At 36.6% G+C, this 15887-nt stretch overlaps 4 protein-coding genes across 6 annotated transcripts; 3 read left to right on the top strand and 1 right to left on the bottom strand.

Annotated features, from left to right (window-relative positions):
- Positions 1-17: 17 nt before the first annotated feature.
- Positions 18-2884, top strand: LOC122838688 (deoxyribonuclease-2-alpha-like). The gene is made up of 7 exons (XM_044129512.1): positions 18-104; positions 764-858; positions 943-1105; positions 1201-1282; positions 1373-1531; positions 1620-1811; positions 1933-2884. The coding sequence occupies exons 1-7, from the start codon at positions 93-95 to the stop codon at positions 2301-2303; spliced, it is 1074 nt and encodes a 357-aa protein (XP_043985447.1). The 5' UTR covers positions 18-92; the 3' UTR covers positions 2304-2884.
- A 540-nt stretch (positions 2885-3424) lies between these two features.
- rpf1 (ribosome production factor 1 homolog) lies at positions 3425-7281 on the top strand. Its single transcript, XM_044129513.1, has 9 exons — positions 3425-3737; positions 3887-3943; positions 4072-4152; positions 4240-4335; positions 4664-4817; positions 5140-5222; positions 5481-5662; positions 6314-6440; positions 6615-7281. Exons 1-9 carry the CDS (start codon positions 3507-3509, stop codon positions 6654-6656), a joined length of 1053 nt encoding a protein of 350 aa, XP_043985448.1. The 5' UTR covers positions 3425-3506; the 3' UTR covers positions 6657-7281.
- A 1267-nt stretch (positions 7282-8548) lies between these two features.
- Positions 8549-10127, bottom strand: LOC122838690 (guanine nucleotide-binding protein G(I)/G(S)/G(O) subunit gamma-5-like). Its single transcript, XM_044129514.1, has 3 exons — positions 9880-10127; positions 9562-9710; positions 8549-8826 (listed from the first exon to the last, which is right to left on the bottom strand). The coding sequence occupies exons 1-2, from the start codon at positions 9958-9960 to the stop codon at positions 9585-9587; spliced, it is 207 nt and encodes a 68-aa protein (XP_043985449.1). The 5' UTR covers positions 9961-10127; the 3' UTR covers positions 8549-8826; positions 9562-9584.
- A 555-nt stretch (positions 10128-10682) lies between these two features.
- On the top strand, positions 10683-15825 carry spata1 (spermatogenesis associated 1). 3 transcript variants are annotated; one of them, XM_044129509.1, is made up of 13 exons: positions 10683-10878; positions 10973-11079; positions 11843-11960; positions 12129-12182; positions 12294-12398; positions 12516-12663; positions 13366-13519; positions 13734-13800; positions 13900-14014; positions 14085-14210; positions 14299-14465; positions 15409-15507; positions 15637-15825. In XM_044129509.1, the coding sequence occupies exons 1-13, from the start codon at positions 10816-10818 to the stop codon at positions 15796-15798; spliced, it is 1485 nt and encodes a 494-aa protein (XP_043985444.1). In that variant the 5' UTR covers positions 10683-10815; the 3' UTR covers positions 15799-15825. The 3 variants fall into 3 exon arrangements, with proteins under 3 accessions (XP_043985444.1, XP_043985443.1, XP_043985442.1); XM_044129508.1 differs by having other exon boundaries at positions 12477-12663; XM_044129507.1 differs by having other exon boundaries at positions 12294-12663.
- The last annotated feature ends 62 nt before the right edge of the window (positions 15826-15887 follow it).

Here is a 15887-nt window from a genome sequence, read left to right as displayed (position 1 = left end):
CGAGATGTGGGTGTGAGTTTCCTTTTTACGCTGACATATGACACGGCAGCTTTTTCAAACAGGTTTGTAATCCAGTTTAAAGGCGAGTGAAGATGACAGCGCACGTAAGTGATATGTTTGAATATTTTAAAGAGAATAATAGCATAAATTAGTTGTCTGAAGTAGAGTTTTATCTTTATTTTAAGATAAATAAAAGAACTTTGAAATAAAGGATAGTTTTAACTCCGTTTCCTTAATATTATTGAACTGTTTGCAAGTTTGGTGCATGAATGAGAGCTCACAAAGTGAAAGTAGTATGACATCTATATATATTAATATTCTGAATAGATTTCAACTGTGGGTTTGACTTGTTCTTGTGAAGGGAAGTCGTTGTGCTGCATCGCTCATTTTTATTAGTCCAGGAAGAGCATTTTATAGGAAACCAGAACGTGCTTAAAATATTTTAAACCCAAATTTTGGTAATGAGAACAACAATCTTGCATATTTGCAAAAGCCTACTCCATAACTCCTTAAGATAACATGTGAACAAAGAAATTACTAGACTTCTAACATGATGTGGTTAAAGTCTTAGTTATCTTGACTATAAGTTTGATCCAATGTCTGTCTCAATTGTTCTAAAAAAACTTCTATATGTTTCATCTTAGTAAGCAGCTTAATCACTACAACTAACCCTGAGTTTATCTAATCAAGCCCAAGTATTTTCTTTTTTAATTGTAATTACACAATGAACATTATGTAATCATGTTTGTTTTAATTGTTTCAGGCTCTAATCGGATTCCTCCTCAGTATTGGACTTCTTTTTAAAGCGTGTTATTCAGATGTGAAGTGCAGGAATGACAGAGGAGAAGATGTTGACTGGTCAGTGAAGATTTCTGACAATATTCTTACCTCTATTGAGCTTAAACTGATAAAATGATCAACTATTCACATCTTCACCATTAGGTATATTGTGTATAAACTGCCCAATGTGGAAGACGGTGGACTGTCGTATTTGTACATGGATGAGAGCACTGGTGGGTGGAGACTCAGCAAGGAGAAAATCGACAGTAAAACTAGCTTTCTTGCACAAACACTGAAACCTCTTCTTGACTTCTACACCAAAAAGGTGAGATTTTATTAAAATAAATAAATTAATAAAAAACGTATCAAACCAGCTTTTAAAGCGCATTGTTTTTTTTCTCTATTATTTTTAATGGTCAGACTGAAGGGTTTGGATACATGCTCTACAATGATCAACCTCCAAATTCAAACTCTGCTCCTTCATCATTCGGTCACAGTAAAGGTGGGCCCAATTCTTCTCAACCAAATTGCACACAAAGTACAGGTAGGCTGTCAAATTAAATTGCTTGCACACTTATTTTATTTCCTTCAGGGGTTGTGATGTTGGATCGCAACTTTGGACTTTGGCTTTCACACAGCACACCCAAATTTCCAACATATCGCAGTACAGAGTTCTGGCCAAGCAGTGGAAAAGCAAATGCGCAAACATTTTTTTGTGTTACTTTCCCCTACCAGCAGTTTAAAGAAATAGGTAAGTTACTGGAGAAGCTTCCTGGAGCTGCACACTAGATTTAAAAAATACATATATATCTTTTAAATGATGCCATTCAAATCCTCAGGACTGCAGCTCATGTACATCCATGCCTATTCATTTGACTTTGAAATTCCAAGAACTTTTCATGAGGAGCTGCGTTGTGTTGCACAGAGAAGCTGCTACCCAAAACAAAAGCCCTGGTTTAGAGTGGAGAGGCTGAAATCAGCAGCAGGGAGCACTTTCACCAGCTTTGCAAAATACACACGATTTAAAGATGGTGAGTTTTGGCACTGATTCACAAAATGTTTTTTTGTTTGTTTTGTTTTTTTTTTAATTAAGAAAACTTCTGAAGTTCGTTGTCTAAAACTGATGATGATCTATGTTCTGTTACATCCTAGACCTTTACTCTGGTCTCATAGTGAACAAAGTGTCCGACGAACTTTTTGTGAAGAGCTGGGGGAAACTGAGTCAACCGCTATCCTCCAACTGCAGCTCAAGGCTCAATCATCATGTCTACAATGTAAAGGAAGTGCAGCTGCAGAAGGGGAAGGCCGTCAGTGTCACTGTGGATCACTCTAAGTGGAGTGTGACTTCAGACGGTGGCTGGACCTGCATCTCTGATATGAACAGGGAGGTCAGTCAGATGAGCAGAGGAGGAGGAGCAATCTGCACTGAAGATCCACGAGTGGGACAAGCTTTCAGGTCACTGATCTCAGACTATGAACCGTGTGAAAAGTCTCATTCTAAGGCTCACAAGAGAGAACTGTAAAAGCTGACAGTCATGAAAATCAACTGTTTTTCACAAATGAGCATCGTTACACCAGGGGATTTTCTTTTATCAAATACTCTGAGCAAGTGACTTGTGTCGAATAGAGATACATATGTATGCATGAAATCACTTAGAAGTCACTTAGATTCAAATTTTTACAAGAATGACTTTTTTGTATTTCTGTTTGTGTTACCAAAATCTGAAATGGTATTAATGGGAGCCTGAAGAAAGACATGGATTTTACTAAATATAATTTGGGGATAATGACAGGGTACTTATGTATGCTTATTAAGAATTTAATACTTATTAATATATTTATATGAATTTCCGGTTTTGTCTTTTTCTAGTGTACAACAAGCAATAAGATATTTGTACAGTATTTTATAATGTATAGACAAACTGGAGGCGAAAGAGAGGACCATTGGATACTTCATCCTGCTACTTTAATTGGAAAAAAAAATGTAATCAGATATCATGTATCTCATTCAAATGCTGTGTTTCAGAAGATATTTTTCTGTAATGTTGTATAATTTAAAACCCTAAATTAAATGCAGGACATTAAACATGTTGAGCCAAAATAACTATACAGAATTAAGGGCAATAATATCAAAGGAAGTATGATATTGACTTTATAATGGAGGACCTACTGTACTTTTTTTAAAGTGATTTTGATGTTTTGGGATTTTATTTAAACAATAGCTGTACAGCTGCATTTAGATAAATATGTTATTAACTATTATATGAAAGATTTTATATTACAGGTCAGAATGATCAGAATTCTTACTTTAAATGTATGAATTAAGAGTTTTTATTGATTGATTATGATTTTCATGTCAAAATTATGACTTGAAAACTGACACTATAATTTTGGAACTCAGTATATAAATTTGAAAGCCTGAATTGTGACAATAAAAGTCAAAATTATAAATCTAACGGTCAAATGTGTGACTTTTTAATTTCATCTCGGAATTATCACAAATGCTCAAATCAAATGCGCGTCATTAAAATGTGGCTAAGTTGTTCAGACCTTCTCAACAGCGATGAGTGAGAGATGTAGTACACCTCCTCACCACCAGAGGTCCCCCTCTTTTATTGCTAAAGTTTAATCTCTTCACCTCTCATTCTAGGAAGTGAACGCAGTCGAGCACACAGCCTGTAAACACGTGAGATAATAACTCAAAACAGACCGCTGACATACGAAAGATGGATATCATAGAAGTTCCCACGGATCAGGACAGCAAGAGCAAGAAGAAGAAGAAGTCAATGAAAGCAAAGACGAAGGTTAAAAACATAGAAGTGAAGGAAGAGAGCAGCGCCGCGGAGAACCAGGCCGATCCGACAACAGCGTTTCCCCCCACATTCAATGTCTCCGAGATCAAGAACAAACAGCGGAGACACCTCATGTTCATGAAGTTCAAGCAGGAGAAGAGGAAGGTAAACGGCCTTCAGGGTCAAGCTGTCCTCTCTACTACAGAAGAGTTAAAGTTTCTTTATTTGAAGTCACCCAGTGCATATCATATTGTTAACATTTCCACCTATTAAAATGGAGTGTTGAAAATAACTGGTATATTTCTGACTTTTAGCAAAAACTTCAACTGAAGAAAAAAAGGAGAAAAGAAAGGGAAGCATTAGGTGACAAGGTGAGTGTTTATTATTCTTTCTTTTTTTCTTACTTGTTATCTTAAATTATAATCCAAATAAGTGCATTCTTGTACTGGTATTTTTTCATACCAGTCATTCACTCCATGTTAATCTATTTCCAACATAGGCGCCACCAAAGGAAGTCCCCAAAACCATAGAAAACCAGAGAGTGTTCGATGAGACAGCGGTTGATCCAGAAGACGAAGAGGTTTGGATTTTGTTGCTTTGCTCTTTCTATATGTGTGTGTTTATTTTAACAAACACTCTTTGTTTTGTTCATTTTGCTCATGACCAGGTTGCTTTTGATGAGGGAACTGATGAATTTTCAGCATATTTCAACGGGTTGACAAATCCCAAAGTGCTCATCACTACATCAGACAGACCCAGAGGGGTGAGTGGCTGCAGTTGTTCTAAGACTTTTAATAGTTTTGAATGCAGTTTTTATTTGTATTTTTTTTAATTACCAGCCATTAGTAGTTTTGGGATTATTTGCTATTTTAATTCAGACCTAGTTTTAAAAAAGAAGCTTCATATATGATGTCATCTATAAGACGGCATAGTGACATTAATGTTGAAGAATGCAACAATAGTTTTTTTATGTATGTAAAATGTAACTTTTTGGACTGAAAATAGAAATTACTTTAAAATTTAGATCATGTAATTGAAATTCTAGAATTATGTGTGTCAACCTCATTAACTGCATCATTTGTGTTTTGCAGAGAACAGTGAGGTTTTGTGAGCAGCTGGCCAGTGTCATCCCAAACGCCCATGTTTACTACAGAAGAGGCCTCGCCCTAAAGAGGATCATTCCCCAGTGTGTTGCCAGGGACTTCACATACATGATGGTCATCAACCAGGATCGCCTGGTGCCCAGTATCCTGACTTCAAAGAGCACTACTGATGACATGAGGAAATTTATTTAGATACATTCAGTTTTTGTTCCCACTTGAATCATTGACTGCTACTCTTCTGACTTCACAAAGTGTTGTAAATTTATCCTCGTCCCAAAATATGTATAAAGAAGCTCAAAGACTATACTAGAATCAATATTTATAGAAATGTTGTTTTACTTACCATCTGGGTTCTGTGATTGCAAAAAACCCAAATCAGACTGGCAGAAAGTTTTTTTTTGTTTGTTTTGTTTTCATTTGACTACTTATTTTGTCTAATCTGGATCCTTAACAGTTATTTTCAGACGGTTTGGTTCTCTGTCACCTTCCTGAGGGGCCAACTGCACACTTCAAAGTCAGCAGTGTTCGACTAAGAAAAGAGATAAAGGCAAGTCAAATAAACGCATCCTCAATATTAATGCCTTTAGGGGGTACAAATCTGAATTCTCATCTCCCACAACCTGCATTGTGTTTCCTAGGCAGTTTAAAAATAAGCTTAAAAACCCTGAACATTTTGCATAAAAATGTGTACAAACCTTGTGTTCTTGTGCTTCCCTGCTCTTTTCCTAGTTAAATACCACTTCTTAGTTGGAGACGAACCTCAGCTCTCATACTGATGCACCGCTGTCCTGTCTCCTGTTTTCAGAGACGAGGTAAAGAGCCAACCGAACACTATCCAGAGGTGATTCTCAACAACTTCACCACCCGCCTCGGACACAGCATTGGTCGTCTGTTCGCCGCTCTGTTCCCGCAGAACCCTCAGTTTGTGGGTCGACAGGTCGCCACCTTTCACAATCAGAGAGACTTCATCTTTTTCAGATTCCACAGGTAAATGTTCAAGCTTGATCAGGAAGACATCCTTCCATTTACAGGAATTATTTTTCCCCCCTTTTTTATGTGGATGCAAGTAACTCAAAATCTTAGATGTAGATAGTTCATAGAGATTTTTCTGTATGTCACTTATGATGACATATTATAGTTATTAAATTATAATTATGCTTGCTAAATCCAAGAATTATTGCTAATATATTATTTTAAGCTTTCTTCAAATTCGGATGTATTTTGTGGAATAGCATTTTAAACCACATGATTTGGGAAAATATTTTGTTTCCTTCCTTGCTTCCAGTCTTTAACAGTCAGTACTCCATCAGGGCAAAGTCTTTACTGCTGACAGTAAATTTGAGCCTGGCTTTAGCACATTTTCTTCAAAGCTACTTACTTCCCAAAGACTTTAGAGTGAGACTTTTCAAAGTTAGATGTAGGTGAAGGTCCTTTAGGAAAGTCTTTACACACATCAAGTTGTCTCTCTTTTCATAACTATCCTGCTGCTTCCAGTGCTGGAGTTTTCAACCTGTTGTAGTGTATGTGATTATTTTACCTATCAATAAGTAAAATGACCTTAAAAAAATGGAGTCAAGGTCAAATGGCTCAAGTTTCTTTCAGTGAGGTCAAATAAACTAATTATGGTATTTCTGTAAGGTATATTTTCAAGAACGAGAAGAAAGTTGGTATTCAGGAGCTGGGACCTCGCTTCACTCTGAAACTCCGATCTCTGCAGAAGGGCACGTTCGACTCCAAGTATGGAGAGTACGAATGGGTGCTGAAGGTGAGTCTGTATAATACAAAAGGAGATTTAATTGACTTTTTCATATCAACTGGATTTGTTTGCTTAAATCTGCTTATCTATTATAGTATATTAGGATTTTAATGAGATGCTACCTGGAGAACACATCAGTGGTTTTATTTCTTACTGTGACACAAAAATATTTTCACTTTTCAGCGCCACGAGATGGATGCCTGCAGACGGAAGTTCCAGCTTTGAGTTGGACGTTTATTGGTCAGGAAAGATCCCGACCTAATGCCCTGCAAATATTTATGGACTTACACAAATTTGCTTCAGAGTCTCTGATTCTTTGAAAGAAACCTGCGTTAGCTGTACAAAGATCTAGATGCAGCTTTTAGTGATGAGGTGATACTATGTTGTCTAGTAACAGTTCATGTATACACAGTTATATTCTTTTATGACTTTAGTTATTACCTGAAGATGAGTTTCAGACTGCAGAGTTGAGCTAAAGTGAGAGAAAGTACAAGAGATGTTCATTTCTTCAGACTTGCCTCTGAGTGATAAAGTCAACACAAAATGTTCATCTTTCTTTTTTAACCTTCATGTTTGTCTGTAATAGTGACACATTCTCAAATTTAACCATGTAAAAAGTACAAGTTCTATTTTATTGGAAGAGGGTTTGTGTTATCCTTAGAAACAGGCATTTCAACACAAAATAAACTTTTAATTTAGAGACATTCAGTCTGTGCTGAAGGTCTGTAAATGAAAAGAATCAGTTACGGTGCTCTGACTCAGAGCACAGGAAAGCTGGGTGTTGGTCCATGGGCTAAATAAGGCTCAACATTTTCAATATACTTATCCTCCACCAAACTGAGGAAACTCATTTCGGTTGGTTGAGTCTTGTTTCGAATTAAGAGTGTGTAGATAAAGGTCAAAGCTTAGACACTGCAATGTTTCCTTTTTAGCTCAACAACTTCATTACTGCTGCCAATTCCCAAACCTATTGCGCTTTTCTCCTCCTGTATACTCAGTTATTGTACTTTTCATTGTTCAACTCTTGAATAATTTCAAGTTTGTACTTGCTAAGGTTGAATTTATGAGATATTTTACGTCTTTAACTACTAAACTATGTGGATCATTTTTAGCCGTCGCAATTAGTTTTATCCTTTAAAACATTTTTTACAGGTCTGCTGCAATGTACCAGAAGCAGATATTTATCCATCTTTGGGAGATAAAATTAGTGTAATTAAACTATTAAATTTACTTTATATTGTAAACAAAAATCTAGTAGGGCAAAAATCCAATGTTTCCTACATGGACTTGAATGAATCAAATGAACTTTAAGTTGAAGAAAATTTGATAGCCATGTTTTTATGTGTTAAATCATGATTCAAACTTGACATGCCAACATTAAAGATTTGGTCATCAACACATTATAAGTGTTATAAAAAAAAAAAAACATTGAGCAAATTGATAAATACTAAAACTTAGGAAAGATAAAATTGGAAGTTTGAAATATTGCAGGGAAAAGGGGAGGCTTCAGTAGTATTAGACATTTATCAACACGACTGCAATTATTAAAGGTATGCGTTAACATCTTTTATAACCTGGAAGAAAAAGTAGCAAATTGAGTCACAATGAACAGGAACACTTTAAAGGAAGTTACTAAAACAAGTCTGAGCATGATGACTTATCTTCACGTTGAGGATTCATGCAGCGTCTTTCAGTGTAACGGACTGATAGTGATATCTCACCAGGACTTGGAATTCTAAAGAAGTATTTTTCTTTAAAGTCTAACAAATGAAGACATCGGACAACAGCTTTAAGCTCCAAGCGAGGGATAAAAACTTTGTGACAGCAGACTATTCCAGAAAAGTGTTTAGGTTCATATTGCTGCAGTAAAATTGCTGGAGTTTATTTTAAAAGTGTTTTCTCCACTCACTTCGCAGAGTAGATCACAGACAAGCTGGTTTTAGTTTGTTTTACCCCTAGTAAATTAATCTCTCATTAGAAGATTTACCATGTAAATGACATCAAGAAGTATTTGCAAGAACTCGCTTTAAGGTTAAGGTTATCTGTTCTGCACAAGAGCTTTGAGTTGGATAAAAGTCTTAAGATTATGAAAGAAAAAGAACATGAAGCTGCATGTCTACAATGTGGAAATAGTTCAGTTTTATTGAGGCAAGAAACATTTACATTTCAGAAGGCACATGTGTTAGTTGTATGCAGGAAGGCTGAGGCGTTTCTAAAGCACTCAAGGAAAATGAGTAATTTGTATTTATATATATGTATATTTAATTTGTATAGGTTAAAGTTTAAAAAGGCTCAAGTTAAAATTCCTGGCCCAAATTCCCAAAACTCCTGAGACGATTCCAGTCCATTTTGCAGGATTCTGCAGCTCACCTCAATGAGGCATGTAATCCAAAACCTGGAGAAAACATCATATTAGTAAAACATACAATGTTTAAAACAAATGAGACATATAGCAAACACTCTAAATTTTACTGGGATAAACTTCAAATATATTAAGCTAATTAAATAAAGCACCATCACACATTTTGGCATCTTTGTTTTACAATCCGCCAATAAACTACCTTTTTATTTATTTTTGTACACAATTTTAGTTTTCATATTTTATTTATAGTCTTAAATAGCCCATCTACTTTTCCGGTCCCGTATTTTGGTAAAAGCAGTTCATTCCAAAAGGTGATTTGCCAATACACGACTTTGCATTTCAGAAAACTCATTTAACACGGATTTGAGTAAAAACAGTTTAACAAATAGTAAAAGTTGCTATAAACGTATTTATTTTAAAACATTTTTATTTAAACCCTTTTTTTCTATGCCACTTTAAAAACAAAGCTAACAAAGTACAACATAGAAAATGAAAATAATAAAGAATAATCTTAATAAAAATTTTTAAGACTTTTTGTATATACAAAAACTTTTAATAGTAGTAATTATGTAGTTTATTAAAAAAAGGAAGGATGCCAAATTGTACACGTATAAGATACCAAAGAGAAAGCGATGACTCTTTAAAGCGGCTTAGAGGAAGTTTTGCTTGAATCAAAACTAACAGTAATGCACTTGGCTGCCATAAAATCAACTCCTGTAAGCGTCCACTGAAAATCATGAGCTGATAAATGTATATGTTCGTACTCACAGTGGTCGCCCGGCTCGTCAGTACTATAGGAAGGAGCAGACTTTCTGCGGTCTGAAAGGATTGTTGCTGGAAGACATGCCGGTGAGCAGGGGGTCCTGCTGGGCGTTCTGTAGGCAAAACTGCTGGAGGTCCGCTGCGGCCTGCGAGACCTGGAGAAAACAGATTTAAAATGGAATAAACTCTTTATGCTAAACGAATAGCGCTCCCGAAACCTCACCACAACCCAGACCATTTCGACAAAAACAGTAACATTACAGAAACACCGAAATGACCGAGAAAGACACACGCCCTAAGAGCGACTAAATGTATAAAACTTACCTTAACTCTGTTTATACCCAATTCAAAGCGCAACTGTTGAACAACTTTCTTCATAGCGACAGTGTTGGATGGTCCCGGCATAACTGCGACCCGGAATGGCTACGATATTCAAAATATTAAGTGTGGAAAAGTTAACGCAAGCTAGTCAACGCTAGTAGCTACCAAGCTAACTTTTTTTCTTCCTCCAAGGAATAAGCTTCCGGTTTTTTTAAAGGCGTGCCCGCTAGTGCTGCATTCACGTGTCGTCTGCAAATACGGTACATTTTCAGACGTTTTCACTGCCACTACTTATCTTGTGATTTTAAATTAAACATATATGCTTGGTGTATTCCATGTTTGACAGTTTTGGTTTTTTAACAAATATTAGTGGAATAAAATTAGTCATGCTTTATGTTAACTTTATGTCTAAAATATCTGTAGATTGCATATTAGTAGAGCTAGTTTTGCTATATTTCACATAATTAGTAGCGTTCCTTAACATAAAATCTGATCTAAATAATGTTATTAATTACAAAACAATTCATATTCGAAAGTTTTATAAGAAACAGTTTGAATAGCAATGTTCAATCCCACAGCAATTAAATGTTCGGATTACAAAAGAGAAATAGACCCCCTAGTGGTGAAGATGCATTTACTGATTCAAAAGTTCAAGGATTAAATTAAAACCATAACAAAATTGTATTATTTGAAAATTAAGGGAACTCTTTCATCTTATGTGTTGAGAAGTTTTTGTTGTTTGTTTCCACATGCTGCTCTGTCATCCGGAGCATCCAGGGCTGGCACTCTCGTAAAAGCATGTGTTTAATTGCAGCAGGTTGTTTCCCGGCAGTCTGGAGCAGTCACAGCGCACGCAAATAGAACTCTTTTGTAGCAAATACTCCCACATTTCTATAATTCATCATTTTACTGCATTTCTTTCTCTGAACCAGACTGATAATGGAGCTGTCGTGTGAATCAGTGAGATTTACAGAGGACAGCATGAGACCGGCCAGCAGTAAGGTAAATGCTAAATCTCTTGACATGATATAAAAATGTATTAAGTAAGCAAATGTCAGGGGCTGTAAACTTCATTGTTAATTTCAATTATGTGTAGCTTTTGGAGCTCCATGTGCTGTTTGTGCCAGCTGATCAGTGGGATATGAAACTCAATAAAGTTCCAGCTGAAGCTACAGAGAGCTTTATTTCTGCTGGCTTCATCAGGTAAAAGTGCTTGAAATATTTTATTTCTATTATCATTCAAATGATAACAGTTTGTATCAAACAGAGGTGTGATTATCGAAGCCATATATAGCTCCTGGCAGAAGTATTTATTGAACTGTGTCATATTTTATAACAAAACAACTAGTTTTAAGGCATTTGGTGGGATTTTGCTTGCCGGACTATATAGTGCTCTATTATAGTGATGCGGATTCACCTTAAATTTTAGAAAAATAGATAGAAGTTTTAATTAGAAAAGAAATTGAAAAAAAAAAAAAACATCAGGCGATTTGAAAGCCTGCTCTGTTAATTACAGAAATAATAATTAAAAGCAACAATCTCCCATATGCATTTCAGATGTCCAGTGTGCTACATTTATTTCGTATGTAAAGTTCAGTTAGTAAAAAAAAGATTTAAGGTAATTAAAATATCAATTTTCTGACAACTTGGAAATTAGAGAAAAAAATTAATATGTTGTTAATGAGTGTAATGACTCTATTTTAAATATATATATTTTTTACTATTGTTAAGTTAATCTTTATTGTCATTTACAGCATGAAAAGAATAACACAATGCAACAAAACATCGGACCTCAGTTTGGTGTTGCCATGAATGTACCATAATAGTTTTTATTATTAACTATTAAACAGTCAATATTAGCCTATGTAAAACTGCTAAAACATTCATTCAACTTAGCCATGATTTAACAATTTTACTAAACCCCTGACTGGTGCACATATTGTGTCCTCGTTCCTGGTGACATTAGGGTTTATCCTGAAACCACCCTGCAGACTCTGAGGGGCGAGCTGGCTGCTCTGCTTGGCACTGAGAGGAGCATCCATAAATTCTCCTTCCTGAAATGCGTGGGCCGCAGTCTGGCGCTGGTGAGTGCAGCTGACAGTCAAGAGGCCTTTTGTAGGGCTGATCATTTCACTGCGCAGACAGTGCCCTATTCAGGCTGAATAGGGCACTGAAGGCTATAAAGGCTGTGAATGGGGAGCATAGCAGCTTTACTGCTGCGCTTCTCACGCTGTAGTTCTTGTCTTTTACAGGTCAAAGGCAAACAGGAGACAAATCTGAAAGTGAAAACATTCGCCCCACCGTATGTACGTTGAGTCCTCGCGTCTTATTTACATCCCGATAAGTTTATCGGTTTCTTACTTTAAATAACTGCGTTTGCTCAGTCCCTGAAATGAGCCGTTGTAACCTGTCGGCAGGCGGCCCAGCCGGAGCTGTACCTTCTGCCCACAGGAGAGGCAGACAGCACTTTCTGCTCTCAGTCCTTCACCATGGATTCCAGCAGCAGCTCCCCAGAGCACCAGGTCTGTCTCCACCCTTCCAAGATGTGCAGCATGGCAACAGGGACAAAGAAGGGCATTAAATTCCCCCACACCTCCCAGTGTTCCCAGCAACCAGTTTCTGTCTCTGTGCTGGAAAAGGAACACGAGGATGAAGAAGATGAAAGCAGCTGCAGCAGCTCCTCCTCAGAGGATGAAGCTCCAAGCTTCATCAGGAGAACAGAGTCGGAGATCTGTGCAGGAAAACCACAGAATCAAAGGGTCCTAAAGCTGATAGCACTTAGAAAAGGTATTAAAGCAGTCATTCATAACATATTGTCAACAAGAGTTTATACAGTTGTACTCTCCATAAAAGAGTTATCAAATAATTAGATCTGTCCACACATAAAACATTAGCTTTTCAATTATTTATGGGTTTTTTTTTGCTGAGAAAGTACTGACAAGTATTGCTGTCATGGAGGAAAATACATTTTTGATCACTATAACATTATAACATGATAACTGTATTGATTATATGAATGTCATAATTGCATTGTATAAATGTGATCCTTTCCTCCATCCAGAAGCTACATGTATAGAAGTGTGAGAAATAGCTTAGCATAAATTAATATCATCTCATCTATAGCATGTTTTTTGTCAGATTGCATAAGTTAAAAAAATAGAAGAAGAATTAGTTAGTATTCTATTCTATTGTATTGACCCAATTTATTAAACACTGAACCCCTCATCTTTTTTGCTGAATTAATATGTTTAAATGATGAAAATGATCCACTAAAAAACATTTCTCATATCATATATTTTAACACACATAACACAACCTTTACACTCATCTGGCTGCAGTGTTCATTTTTAGGTTTGACAGATGACTTACAGTTTGGTTAACAACAAAAATATAATCAACTAATAGGGTGTTTTGTATTTTTTTTTTAGCTCATTAACAAAATGACATTCTTTAAAGAAAATAAAACATTTACTTTTTGTATGTTTACAGCGTTAGAGATATGTGAACCTGATTCAGCCCATGCCGTTTGGTCAGCAGAAACAGAGGAGACCTGCCGAAAGACAATATGTCAACCCAAAGACACACATTCAGGAGCAGCTGAGTCTCTGAAAGACCACAGTTTAGGCTTTTTGCTCTCAGACAGGTACCATATGTTGTTACACTTGGAAGGCTCCTTCTTTTTTTCCTCCAAATGAAACTGTGGTCAAATGTTTATCAGACCACAGGACATGTTCCAAAAATTAAGGTCTCTGTTTCTGAGTCTATGGTAGCAAACTGTAATCTTTGTAATATAAATTTTCTTTACAGAAGAAAAATGCATGAGGTTCTTATTTTTTGACTGTGCTTCTTTGTTTTAGTGTTGGAAACTCTAAGTGCAAAGGTCCAGACAGAGAGAAGACCACCAGAAATAAACCAACAAATGGGGTAATGTGCAGCTGTTGTGAGACTTCTTTAAAAAAAAATACATAAACATGTCTCTTTCAGTCAATATTTATACTGTCTCTAAATTTGTTGGTGTTTGAGATGTTGGAAGGTCCAGCCATCTTGTCACAACCTGTTCAGTGTACAGCTTCCCCCCGAGGTTCAGACTCGGCCTCCAATAAAGCAGTTTCTGCTTCGCTAGATTGTCTCTCCGACAGTAAGGAATACTCAGATTGTTTGAGCCAAATGCTTATGCTTGGTTACTGAACATATTTTGTACATGTAAGGAGAGGCACTAATGGAGGAAATCAAAATGGTGAGAGAGGAGAGGAAGCAGCTGGAGTGGACAAGACAGCAGCTTTTGAGAAAGGGAAAAGACTTGTTGGCTCAGAACCGACACCGCAGGAACCAAGGTGGGATATCAACATCTAAGTGAAAACAAAGTCAGACTGAGTTTCAAAAAAAATTTTCAATTTCTTTCCCTACTCCACTAATATAAAGCACGAGACAGCTGGAAAAAGAAATATTTTGAAACCAAGAAGACCACAGCACCATTGGAGGAGCATCTGAGAAACTTGAGGCAGGAACTGCAGCTATTTCACAACAAAGTTCTGCATCAGCTTCAAGCCAGAGAGAAAGCAAGGCGACAGGGGAGGACCTCCGAGAAGGTCCAGTAAAATCCCATATGCCTTGTTGCACCACATAGTTAACATTATCATACATATTAGGAACAGACTCAATTAAATTAACAACTTTAATTTGAGTATGACACAAAACAACCTAGTCAGGTGACTTCAAATGGTCATAAAAGGAGCATGAAGTCCGGGATATCAAAGGATGTTGTTGTCGTCTTAAAATTTAACCACACACCTGTAGCATATAAAATTGACATTACTAATCTTTATCAAAAAAAACCATTCAGAATTATTAGAAGATTAACAGGGGGCAACAATGGTGAAAGTGATTGGACTTGGTCTCGCTATTGGTGGGTTGCTGGTTCAAACCCCCACTCTGTCAGTCTCAGTCATTGTGCCTGCTGCCAGTGTTCAGAGGGCAGCTGTGGCTACTAGCCAGTAGCTTACCCCCATCAGCATGGGATTGACTGAATGAAGGGTGAAGTGCTTTAGGGCCCTCTGGACAAGTGCAGGCCATTTACTGTAAGCAATTAAAATATAAGAATAAAAATTGAAGGAAGGTTTAAAAAATTAACAAATTTAAGATGCAATTTCTTGCTTAGAATACCAAATCTGGACATATGTTGCATGTTTTAAAGGGGTGGTTTTGTGTATTTTCCAGACACTTAATGCCTTTTTATAGCACCATCAAGTAACTGTTACCTACAGTTATAAAAATGCTAAACATACACACCTTCTTGCTTTTATTTTCAAACTAGGAAATGATGAAACACAAACAGGTAATTTTACTAAACCTGTCGTTTTTATGTGTTTGGAGATCAGGATATCTTGTTATACAAAGAATATATTGAGGTGGATTATTGCATGCTACTTAACATTATTGCATGCTACTTAACATACAGTATTTAAAGATTATTTTTGTTCATCACAATAAAATGTGCCCTGTAAAGAAATTAACCCAAGAGCAATATTTCAGAATGAGCTCATCATTCAGATCATGAAGGAGAGCTATGAGGTCGACAACCTGAAGAGGAAAGTTGAAGATGCCAAGATGAAGCTGATAACAGAGATAAAGGTAACAATCAGTCCAGCCTCAATGAAACAGGTGACTGGTTGGGTTTATTTCTGATATGTTCTGGATAAAAAGCCTAGCAGATCTGGAATTGACTGTAAAACAAAATATGTTTTTTTTTTCCCCTACAAGTTGAGAAAGCAGGCTGCTACTGAGCTCAGAGACCTGAAGACCGAACTTTCCCAGAAAAAGAATCAGTCAGCTCCTTCCTGGATGGACTGGAAACACAATGTGGGACAAAGCACAAGTTTAAAGCAGCTTCTTCATCGACGTCAAGAGGACTGCTCTTCCTAGCCTTTAAACATGAACTAACCTGCCAACTAATACTTGTATGAACTGGATAACTCAATTCTTCTTCCTGCTTTTGATGTTCTTTCCGCACT

The sequence above is a fragment of the Gambusia affinis genome, linkage group LG10, assembly GCF_019740435.1.
Source record: "Gambusia affinis linkage group LG10, SWU_Gaff_1.0, whole genome shotgun sequence".
NCBI lineage: Eukaryota > Metazoa > Chordata > Actinopteri > Cyprinodontiformes > Poeciliidae > Gambusia > Gambusia affinis.
This window is presented reverse-complemented; position numbering and strand designations above follow the sequence as displayed.

What these genes read in the sequence shown, in the direction of transcription:
- LOC122838688 (XM_044129512.1), top strand. An exon ending in ATCATTCGGTCACAGTAAAG is followed by an intron (nt 1,283 to 1,372) that starts GTGGGCCCAATT and finishes TATTTCCTTCAG; the next exon opens with GGGTTGTGATGTTGGATCGC. An exon ending in ATACACACGATTTAAAGATG is followed by an intron (nt 1,812 to 1,932) that starts GTGAGTTTTGGC and finishes GTTACATCCTAG; the next exon opens with ACCTTTACTCTGGTCTCATA.
- rpf1 (XM_044129513.1), top strand. Translation starts at nt 3,507, where the DNA reads ATGGATATCATAGAAGTTCCCACGGATCAGGACAGCAAGAGCAAGAAG. An exon ending in ATCTTTTTCAGATTCCACAG is followed by an intron (nt 5,663 to 6,313) that starts GTAAATGTTCAA and finishes TATTTCTGTAAG; the next exon opens with GTATATTTTCAAGAACGAGA. An exon ending in AGTACGAATGGGTGCTGAAG is followed by an intron (nt 6,441 to 6,614) that starts GTGAGTCTGTAT and finishes TTCACTTTTCAG; the next exon opens with CGCCACGAGATGGATGCCTG.
- LOC122838690 (XM_044129514.1), bottom strand. Translation starts at nt 9,960, where the DNA reads ATGCCGGGACCATCCAACACTGTCGCTATGAAGAAAGTTGTTCAACAG. An exon ending in TGGGTATAAACAGAGTTAAG is followed by an intron (nt 9,711 to 9,879) that starts GTAAGTTTTATA and finishes TGTTTTCTCCAG; the next exon opens with GTCTCGCAGGCCGCAGCGGA.
- spata1 (XM_044129507.1), top strand. Translation starts at nt 10,816, where the DNA reads ATGGAGCTGTCGTGTGAATCAGTGAGATTTACAGAGGACAGCATGAGA. An exon ending in GCTGATAGCACTTAGAAAAG is followed by an intron (nt 12,664 to 13,365) that starts GTATTAAAGCAG and finishes GTATGTTTACAG; the next exon opens with CGTTAGAGATATGTGAACCT. An exon ending in AGCTGATAACAGAGATAAAG is followed by an intron (nt 15,508 to 15,636) that starts GTAACAATCAGT and finishes TTCCCCTACAAG; the next exon opens with TTGAGAAAGCAGGCTGCTAC.